General features: G+C 45.9%; 1 protein-coding gene across 1 annotated transcript; it reads left to right on the forward strand.

The window, feature by feature from the left end:
* Positions 1–701: 701 nt before the first annotated feature.
* On the forward strand, positions 702–4,763 carry LOC104866844. The gene is given in 7 exon segments (XM_019208457.1): positions 702–1,842; positions 1,905–2,219; positions 2,222–2,698; positions 2,701–3,427; positions 3,429–3,474; positions 3,476–4,132; positions 4,680–4,763. Coding segments are annotated over 7 exon segments (3,288 nt in total). The 5' UTR covers positions 702–788; the 3' UTR covers positions 4,692–4,763.
* The last annotated feature ends 6,718 nt before the right edge of the window (positions 4,764–11,481 follow it).

Here is an 11,481-nt window from a genome sequence, read left to right on the forward strand (position 1 = left end):
CTACTTGGCTTGGGGAGTGCCGTCTGGCCAGACTAATAAAGGTCTATTTGCCAACTTGCCTGGTGTGTTCCTTCCTGGGTGACTCTCGCTGTCCGACAAGCTCCTGGAGCCTCGCTGAGCTTCTGAGCCCAGCGTCGTGGAAGCCTCTTGGCTGTTCACGCTCCACTAGTAAAAGTGAGACTTAAGTCTTACAACTTGGAGTCCCCGGCGAGATCCCCAAGTCGGAACTGTAAATCCAGCCGAGATTCTCTGTCGCAGGATCCAGCAGGAGATTCTCAGACATAGACCTGAAAAGCCTCCGGAGGCAAGTTTTCAATCGGTTGCAACCATTTGATGTCAGGATAGAGGTGGCTGACGAGCCGGGAAGCCTCACCTGACCCCGGCCCTGAGGAGGATTCCGGGTAGAATCTAAGTTCTTTTTCTTTGGTGTGGCCCCTGTGTGTCTTGTCTGTGTCCTGTCTGTTGAGTGGTAACTTTACATTCATTCCTAGGAACAAGATGGGAGGATCGAGCTCCAAAATTACCCCATTGGACTGTTTTCTCACTAACTTTAAATTGGCTTTTTCCCCTGAGCAGGAAGATGAATATGGAATGAAGTTTTGTCAAGGGAAACTCCGAACCCTCTGCAACTTGGAGTGGCCCGCCTTCGGAGTGGGCTGGCCAGCTGAAGGTTCTTTCGAACCACGACTTTGTCGGGCAGTATGGGCAAAGGTCATTGAACACCCTGGCCACCCCGACCAATTCCCTTATATTAATATCTGGGCCCAGGCCTGTGAAGAACCTCCGGCATGGTTGCAGCACTGCTTCCTGCGCACCAGTTCTCATATTCTGGTAATGGTACCAAATGGGATAAAGTCCACAAAGCGGCAGGCACCCAGGCTGGTGTTCTCCCAGGAGCCGGACCCCTTAGGCCTACTGACCCCAGGTTAAGACTCCCTCCATATGCAGAACCATCCCCTGGGGAGGCAGAAGTTAAGTCCATCTACCCATCTCCCCCGAAAGAAGGGGAGATCCCGGATTCCACTACCTCTCCTTCCCGTACCCGAGGGGGCTCTGCTTATGGACCTGCGGAGGCACCCCAGGAGAGACCGGACCCAGTCCCTGTGCTCCCATTGAGAGAAATAGAACAAGGTTATTATGTATACATTCCTTTCTCTACAAGTGATTTATATAACTGGAAGCACCAGAATCCCCCATTCTCTGAGAAGCCACAAGCCCTAATCTCCCTCCTCGAGTCTGTATTTAATACCCATGACCCCACCTGGGATGATTGTCAGCAACTTTTACAGGCTCTGTTCACATCCGAGGAACGAGAAAGAATTAGAAGACACGCTGTTGGGTCAGTGCTGGGGGGAGCTGAGGGGCTTGTTGACGACCAACAACAACAGGCCCAAGTTGAAGCACAGCTCCCCATCTCCCATCCCAAATGGGAATCGAATTCCACCGGAGGTAGGGAAGCTCTTCGCAACTAACGTCAGCATCTCCTGGCCGGCCTTAGGGGAGCCGCTCGCAAGCCTACCAATTTGAGCAAGGTAAGCGAGGTCCTACAAGGGCCTGAGGAATCCCCCTCTGCCTTCCTGGAGCGTCTACTGGAGGCATACAGCACGTACACTCCAACTGACCCAGACGCTCCAGCGAACAGGCAGGCAATTAATCTGGCTTTTGTAACTTAGTCGGCCCCAGATATTTGGAAAAAATTACAGAGAATTGAGGGCTTTGAAGGAGAGAATAGGGAAAAATCGATAAGTGTAGCAATGAAGGTGTTCACAAACAGGGATCCACCCAAAGATAGAATAACTAAAAAGATGGCAAGGACAAATATAATGATGATGGCAGAAGAGGGTTTTATACAAAGGGGGAGAAAAATGAAATGGGGAAATAAGAAGAATTTAAACTAATCGGAGAAGAAGAAAATCCTCCAGAACAAAAATGGGACTATTTGCAAGAAAAGTTTCCTCAGGTATGGGCTAAAACAAACTTACCGGGGCTGGCAAAACATCAAGTCCCGATAATAGTTCAATTGTTGGCCTCTGCCACCCCTGTTCGGGTCCGACAATATACTCTTCGCTTGGAGGCTAAGATAAAAATATCTAAACACATCCACCGACTTTTAGATGCTGGGATATTGATCCCATGTCAGTCAGCCTGGAACACACCCTTGCTACCTGTAAAGAAACCTGGCACATCAGACTACAGGCCGGTACAGGACTTGCGGGAGGTAAAAGCCGGGTGGAGACCGTCCACCCGACGGTACCGAACCCCTACACACTGCTGAGCCTCATTCTGCCTGCACATGTGTGGTATTCAGTTCTTGATCTCAAAGATGCATTTTTCAACCTGCCCCTGGCACCAGTAAGCCAGCCGCTCTTTGCATTTGAATGGACAGACCCGGACACTGGAACTACTGGACAATTGACATGGACTCGATTGCCACAAGGCTTTAAGAACTCCCCCACACTGTTCGGGGAGGCTCTCAACAGAGATCTACAAGAGGTAAGGAAAGCTTTTTCCTACGCAACTGTTCTCCAGTATGTAGACGACCACTTAGTGGCGACCACAACCGAGAAAAAATGTCTCACAGCCACAGAGGGACTCCTGGAGGCCCTACAAGGTCTGGGATATCGAGTTTCCTGGAAGAAAGCCCAGCTCTGCAAAACCAAGGTAACTTCCTTGGGTTGTGTTCTTGAAAAAGGAAAAAGAAAGCTGAATCCAGGGTGTCAGCGATCCTTCAGATCCCCACTCCCAGCTCAAAGAAGCAGGTGCGTGAGTTCCTGGGGGCCATAGGATACTGCAGAATCTGGATACCTAGCTTTGCTGAAATTGCCAAACCCCTGCATGAGGCTACGGCAGGGGGAAATGCACCCCTTGAATGGACAGAGGCTTGCCAGCAAGCATTCCAGACGCTCAAGACTGCGCTCACCACAGCGCCGGCCTTAGCCCTGCCTGACTTAAATAAACCTTTCACCTTATATGTGGCAGAGAGGAACAGGGTGACAAAAGGAGTGATCACGCAGTCTTTGGGGCCTTGGAAGCGACCTATAGCCTATCTGTCCAAAAGACTTGACCCAGTGGCCAGAGGATGGCTGTCTTGTTTAAGGATGGTAGCTGTGGCTGCTGCTTTAACTCGGGAAGCTGATAAATTGACTTTTGGTCAGGATCTGACTCTGATCACTCCTCATGCCTTTGAGACCCTGCTGCACAACTCACCAAGTAGATGGCTATCAAATGCTAGATTACTGCAGTACCAGGGACTCTTGTTAGAACAGCCGCGCATTAAATTTGGCACAACATCTAACCTGAATCCTGCTAGTCTGCTCCCTGAGTCAGATGACCAACTGCCCATCCATGACTGCCTTGAGACTCTTGAAAATCTGCGGGGAGGATGTCCAGATCTGACGGACCTGGCCCTTCCCCGGCCTGAGGCAACGTGAAGGTGTACGATCTGTGGGAGCAACAATAGTCAATCAGGATCAACAGGATATGGGAACAAGGGCTGCCCCAAGGGACATCAGCACAGAAGGCCGAACTGATTACTTTAACTAAGGCTCTGGAATTAGGAAAAGGGAAAAAGATAAATATTTTCACTGATAGCCGTTATGCTTTTGCTACTGCCCATGTACATGGAGAAATTTACCAGAATAGAGGACTTTTAACATCAGACGGGAAAGAACTTAAAAACAAAGTTGAGATATTGGCTCTGCTGCAAGCCATTTGGCTGCCAAGGGAGGTTGCCATCATTCACTGCCCTGGACATCAAAGGAATTCCAGCCCTGAAGCGATTGGAAACAATGCAGCTGACCAGGCAGCAAAGCAAGCTGCCCAAAAATCAGTGGGGAAACAAATGGTGCTGCTACCTACACCCGTGCTCCCAGAGAGGCCTGAATATACAGAGGAAGAAATAACAGAGATGAGTAAGAACCACTGGACCAAAGGAAAGCATGGATGGCGGACGACAGATGAAGGGAAGATCGTTCTGCCAGCCGCGGTGGCTAACACTTTGCTAAATGAGCTCCATGAATCCACCCACCTAGGAGAAAAGAGGATGATGGCCCTGCTGCGGCCCCACTTTGTCAGCAGAGAATTAGCCCAGAAGGCCCGGGACAAAGTGAGACGGTGCCCCACCTGCCTCAAGGTAAACGCGAATCGCGAAGGGTAACTGGGCCCCCAGGGGTCCTATATAGGGGACTGACTCCCGGAGAACACTGGGAACTGGACTTCACCGAAATGAAACTAGGCATGTATGGTTACAAATATCTGTTAGTTTTCATAGACACATTCTCAGGGTGGATAGAGGCATATCCTACTAAAAAAGAAACAGCTGAGGTAACAATAAAAAAAGCTCCTGACAGAGATAGTTCCCCGATTTGGCTTGTCCTTAGTCCTGGGGTCCGACAATGGCCCAGCCTTCACGGCTAAAGTCTCTAAACTGATTAGCCTAAGCATTGGAATTAGATGGAATTTACATTGTTCTTACAGACCTCAAAGTTCAGGACAAGTAGAAAGAGCTAACAGAACACTAAAAGAGATTTTAACTAAATTGAGCCTAGAGACTGAATTAAGTTGGGTGGAGCTTCTCCCTTTTGCTCTTTTGTGTATTCGATGTACTCCCAAGCCTCCTCTGAATCTGTCACCCTTCCAAATTATCTGTGGGTGTACTCCCCCCTTGGTTCCCCATATAGATATGGAATTAAAGGAGAAATTCTCTCATCTGAGGTTGCTTAAGTCTCTGAGAGCTTTAAATGAAATGCAGTCTCAACTACAAGACCAGCTTAAAGGATCTCTGACCCTTCCTCATGAGAAACCTCTACAGCCACTGCGCTATAATCCGGGAGAACTGGTTTATATTCGCACGTTTGACTCCAAGACCTTGGAACCACGGTGGAAGGGGCCTTTTCCAGTTGTCCTGTCTACTCCTCTGGCTGTGAAGGTTGCGGGACGCCCGACGTGGATCCATCGCAACCACCTCAAGCCCGGACCGGACAACAGCCCAGAGGTGCACGGAAAATGGACCATCCAGCAAACCCAGAGAATTGAAAGTAAAACTCCGCTCAACTGGACCTTCATTATGATCTGGGTGATTTCCCTTGGGACAATAATAGCATTGTCCAGAGAGAACTTAGGTCATACTAAAAAGGTTTGAGTGCAATTAGCTGAATCCTTAAATTTGTCTGAAATATGTTTAAATGCTGATGTGAATTTTCATTATGTGCTTGGAAGTTGTTTGGTTCCAGTATGCACCCCACTTGAAAGTATTAGACCATATACTATGTTTATAAATATCCCACAAGTAAATCTCAGTTATTTGGATAGTGACAATTGGGGACAGGTGACATGTTAGAAACCAAAGAATGCTATTAAGCTATATACCCGAGTAGCTATGTCCAGTAAGACTCTCTGTGCCAAATATAAAGGTTGTACTTCCCAGTGTTTAAATCTTAAACAAACAGATGTATTGAAGTGTTCTAGAGAACAAAAGATTCCTTACAGCAAATGCCATATTACTTTGCCACTGGAATGGTTTTATACTTGTGAGGGAATAACTTATAATTATATCCCAGCAAACTTGACCGAGGCCCACTGTTGTCTTAGTAAATTAGCAGTCATCTTACCTGACAGAGGAGACCTCTCACCACCCAACAGAACAAAACACTGGTCTCCCTATACTTCACCAGGCTGTGATGATGATGTAGGACTTCTAACAGATGCTGAAGTTATTCCTATGATTATTTCTGTGATAGGTATACCCTCAATTGGAGTACATGCTGAAAAGGCAGTTAGAAAACTAGCTTGCAAGGTAGTTAAAGGGTTAAATACCACCTCTGCCGCGCGCATGCTGGCACTAATTAACCAAGAACTCCAGGAACAGAGACAAGCAGTCTTAGATAATAGGGCGGCAATTGATTATTTGCTATTATTTCATCACCAAGGTTGTGAGAGGGTTAAAAATATGTGCTGCTTCAATTTAACAAATAATGGGCCAGCTATAGAACAAGACATAGAAAAGCTCAAAGATTTAGCTACAAAGATTCATAATGAACAGATAGTATGGGATTTATTTAAACGGTTAACAAGTTGGTTACCTGACATTAACAACTGATACTCTGTGTAATGGCATTAGGATTTTGTATTGCAATAACTTGTTGTCTTTTACAATGTGTTCCTTTATTAAGGGCCAGGGTCAGATATAAGTAAATCAAAGATTTGATTTAGGTCCAAAAATCAGTGGGGAATGTAAGAGCCTGATTGAACCAGAGCGACTCCATGTTGACCAGCAAACGACCTAGAGACTGTCGCTCCCCCCCCATCCCTGATAGGATAACTAATGATTAATTGTGAATTGTTAGGTAACTGCTTTGAAGTAGCTGGGAAACTAAATGGAAACTGTAGTGAACACAGAGACCCAACACAAATCACGCCACTCCTTACTTGCCTGTAGTTGAATGTTCTGAACATTATAATCTAAGTTGTAAATGGAATAATGGATAATCGATCTGCTGATCATTAGTACGTGACGGTCAAGTATATGCTTGATGACCACTAGCTCAGATCAACTGATTCTTTGCCTTTGTCCTCTTCCTGTAAGTTTTAAGTGTAAACCCCCCCTCAGCCCTATATAAAATGGCCTCTGTTTCTGAGCTAGCCGCCTCTCTGAGCTACTTGGCTTGGGGAGTGCCATCTGGCCAGACTAATAAAGGTCTATTTGCCAACTTGCCTGGTGTGTTCCTTCCTGGGTGACTCTCCCTGTCAGACAAGCTCCTGGAGCCTCGCTGAGCTTCTGAGCCCAGCGTCGTGGAAGCCTCTTGGCTGTTCACGCTCCAGGAGTAAAAGTGAGACTTAAGTCTTACAATTTGTTGCTATAACAGTAAAAACTAATACACCTGTATTAATGTAAATATACCTTAACAAAAATGCTTGGGACCAGAAGTGTTTCAGATTACTGATTTTTTTTGGAAGGGGCGATTTTGGAATATTTGCATTCATGTAATGAAATATCTTAGAGGATGGACTGCAGTCTAAACTGAAATTTCATTTATGTTTCATATACATTTATACAGTTAACTGAGGATAATTTTGTACAACTTTTAAATAATTTTGTGCATGAACCAAGATGTCAAGGTTTAATTCTGTGCATGTGCTGTGCCCAGTCCCTCAGCAAGACCCTTACCCAAGAACACAACACGGTGATAAAGTCCAAACAAGAACTTTATTTTGCCAACCAGGACCTACCCTGCAGTGGAACTGGCCATGGAGTCCGGTCCCAAGCTGAAATTGAATACAGATTTTATACAAAGAGAGAAAGGGGGAAAAAAAGACCCATTTCCCCCTCCTCCCACTCCCCTTTACTTCATAAACTTCCTTATCGAAGCCTAAAACACATTTACAGAAGCAAGAAGGACTGCCCAGTTAAGACATCTGGGACCTCTGGTACAATTAGTTAAAGGCCTCTACTGTTATCTTAACCAGAACAGCACAAAATGTTTTAGCTGGGGAGTGGGTTTTCTCACAGGGAAATTCCTGAGTTCACATAGGGATCAGATAGTACATCTGGCAGGTGAGCCTCATAAACCCTTCCTGCTATGTCAGTTTTATGGTAGCCATAGGCAAACTTCATGGTCTCTAAAGGGCAGTGGGTGGGTTTTAAACAAAATGCAGGTTTCTCACATGAAACAAAGCACTTGTTAAGGCATTGTGTCTATTCTCAAAAAGTTTAGGAGTTTGGAGCACTGTGGATTTGGGATTATTGGATTAGGGATGTCCAAACTATGATATGTAATGAATATACTGATATAAAGTGAAATTTACTTTCTATTCGGCTAAACATCTATTAGCAAACTTGAAGCTATAAGAATCCCGAGCCTCAATGTCCTTAAAAATATTCCTTAATATAGAAAAGGAAAAAGGCAGGCAAGGTGGCACACGCCTATAATCCCAGCACTCAGGAGGCTGAGGCAGAAGGATCGCTGTGAGTTCGAGACCAGTCTGGGCTACATAGTGAGTTCCAGGTCAGTCTCAACTACATAGTGGGACCCTGTCTCAAAAAACAAACAAACAAAAATAATAATAATACCATCACCTTACATTTGCATAGCTACAGATTACAATACTTTCATGTATGTGATCTAAATTGATAATTTAATTAACCATGATATCAAGAGCCCAAAGACCAGGGCTAATAGTTCTTTTAGAGTTCTGGGACAACTTTATTTTTTTATTTTTTCTGGGACAACTTTAAAAAAAGAAATACAGGTCTGGGGATTTACCTTGGTAGCGCTGTGCCTGCCTTGTCAGTGCAAGGTCCTGAGTTCAATCCCTGGTACAAAAATAAAAAATCCAATTGTTTGGGCAGATCTTATTTTATTTGTTCTCAGAACCCTGTAAACCAGTAAGGACTGACAAAACCCCAGCAGAGGTTTTATAAGCCCAACCTCTCCTGCCTCCTCCCAGTTCTACAACTCTCCCATGAAACCCAGAGCAGAAGCAGGGACACATTTTCTTGCTCTCTGGTTAAGGGGTCAGGCCCAGACCTTCAAATATCAAAAGTCCTAAACTAGTCAGGAGCCATGGTGCCTGCCTGTGAGACTGATACAGGAGGATCACAAGTTGGAGTCCTAACTGGGTCTCCAAAGATTATTTTCTTTTTTGTTGTTGTTGTTCAAAACAAAGTTTTAAAAGGGCTGAGGATGTAGTTTAATCAAGCCTTGGGCTGAATCCCCAGCGAAAGAAAGAAGAAGAAAGCAAGGGGAGGGGGTAGAGGAGAGAGAGAGAGAGGGAGAGAGAGAGAGAGAGGGAAAGAGAGAGAGAGAGAGAGAGGGAAAGAGAGAGCACAAGAAGGCAACCAAGGGAGAGCAGAGAGGAGGGGGAGGGGAGGGGAGGGAAGAGGACAAGAGGGAGGGGAGAGAAAAGAAAGGAAAACAGAAAGAGAAAACCCTAAACCACTGGACCTTAGATTGCCTGTACCAGCTGAGAGAAGCTTCCAGTCTTCCTTTTGTCCAACCTTCCCCTTCCACAAGGGCTTATGGCTTTGAGAAACGGGCTGAGGCTGCTTCACGGGAGCTAGAAGAGAAAGGCCATTCACAGTCTGCTCAAAACCAGGGCAGCTAAGGAGGAGTTTCCATCCTTTCTTCTCATTTCGTTATAACTTATTGTTACAACTTTTGTGACTAACATTATAATATTTATTGCTCTATTTTATACAGGAGAAATTGAGGCTTAGTAACATCAAGCACTCACTCCGGGTCACACCTCCTAACAGATTAAAGAGCCAAACCCGCTAATTCAAATTCAAGGCTCTTGATTTTCTTGCTGTTTTGTTTTGGTCTTGGTTTTATGAGACAGGGTCTTGCTATATAATTCAGGCTGGTCTTGCACTCACCGTGTAGCCCAGACTCAGCGATCCCCCTGCCTGAGCATCCCTAGTGCTGGGCTCACACACCCAGGAAGGCTCTTGATCGTCTACCACCTGATCTTGGGAAATAAACCCACATTCTTGTGAGATGTCTTTTTGGTTTTTTTGAGACAAGTTTTCCCGGTGTAGTTCAGGCTGGCTTTAAACTCTGTATGCAGCCCAGTCTGGCCTTAAACTCACAGCGATTCTCTTGCCTGAACCTCCTGAGTGCCTGGACTATAGGTGTGTGCCACCATGTCCAGCATGGTGGGCTGTGTTTACACCATATCTGAGATTTTTTTTTTTTGGTATCAGGGATCCAACTCAGGACCTTGCTCTTGCTAGGCAGGTGCAGTGCCACTGAGCCAAACCTCCAGCCATGAGCATTTTTTTTTTTAATAGAGTAATAGTCTCACAAAGCAAAAAGGACCCCGTGGGAAATGGTCTTTGAAGGGCAATAAATATCACAAACTGCCCGGAATTACACATTTTCCAGAGGCAAGCCCACTGATGGAAATCGTCCTAGGGCTGGGTATTTAGCTCAGTGGTTCCCTTCCTGCCTTAGAAGAGCAATGCCCCAAGTTCAATCCCGGTACCAGATAAAGAAAGACACAGTCACCACCTAGTATCCTACGCTGCTGTCCACTGTCAGGAACTCTATAAACATCCCAAGTGTATGGGATTTATTCCCACTTGGGGTCTCTTCGATGATTAACCTTAAAAGTCTTTCCCTTCCCTATGAGGGGTGGGGGTACAGGGATCGAACTCAGGATCTCACACTTGCCAGGCTGGTGCTGTGCTGCTGACCTACATCCCCAGCCCTCCCTTCCCTTTTGATCGGACCCTTACAATGTTAAAATAAGGCTGGGCTGTGAGTCCATGTTCTAACAGTTGATGTCACTAATACAAAATTGTTTATACTTTGCCTCATCAAAAAACAAAAACAAAACAAAAAAAAAACAGCTCCCTTCCTTAACAAACCTACAGATTCGTGTTATGTATTACTCAATAATTTCTAATGGAATCTATGTAATCTACAGACTCACTGTCAATAAAAACACATAAAGAGCAGGTGTAAAATAGTGAGCCCAGACCTGGCTAGTCCCTGAGCCAGCTAGGAGTAATCCATCTTATTTCATGTTACCTCACTTATTAAAATTATTTAGTATGTAATTCCTCAAATTTAAAAATCTTGGATGAGAAGAAATCATTCTCAGAATCTTGATGAGCCCAATGTGTACAAAAAAAGTTTTTTTAACATGCCTCAAACAACCAAGCTTGTCCCAAGCCGGGCGTGGTGGTGCACGCCGGTAATCCCAGCACTCAGGAGGCTGAGGCAGAAGGATCGCTGTGAGTTCGAGACCAGTCTGGGCTGCATAGTGAGTTCCACGTCAGTCTCAACTACATAGTGAGACCCTGTCTCAAAAAAAACCAACCAAACAAAAAAACCAAACGAACAAAAAAAAAAAACTTGTCCCAAAATAATGTACATAATGGTCTTACGAGTGTGCCATAAGAATGAAAAGTGTTCTCCCGAAAGCTATCACAGCTAAAACCTCCAGAAATTTCTAAAAATAAAAAAATTCTCTAGGAATCAATTAGATTCCTTATCAAAATGCTGGCAGCAGTCACTAGTTCATAGGGGTCTGCACACAATGGCCCCAAGGGATGCAAGAATTATCTGATAGCAAATGCTCCAACAGACTTTCAGGAGTAGCAGCCAACAGGAAGTTGGACGGCCTAGTTCATCGCCCAGAGCTGCTGGGCTGGAGCGCCGCTCTCTCACGCCTCTCACTGGGGAAACATGAGTCATTTCTTCCGTGTCACCCTTAGCCCAGTTATGGCACTGGGCCCAGGAGGGTCTCCACGGAGGGCCCTGGATCCAGCTCTGTGCTCTTGCTCTCAGGCACCGCGGCAGCCAGGCAGCCGAGTCCGCAACACCTGCGCACCGGGCCCTGCGGCTGAAACCAGGTCTCCCGGCCGAGGGGCATCGGCGGACTTGAGCAAGCGAGCGCCAGGAGATCCACCCTTTAGGGGAGGGTGTGTCTCGCTTCTCATCTCCCAGCCCGTAAGAGTCCGGGAGCCCCGAACAAGGG

Source organism: Fukomys damarensis, unplaced genomic scaffold (genome assembly GCF_012274545.1).
Source record: "Fukomys damarensis isolate Sample0158 unplaced genomic scaffold, DMR_v1.0_HiC HiC_scaffold_73733, whole genome shotgun sequence".
NCBI lineage: Eukaryota > Metazoa > Chordata > Mammalia > Rodentia > Bathyergidae > Fukomys > Fukomys damarensis.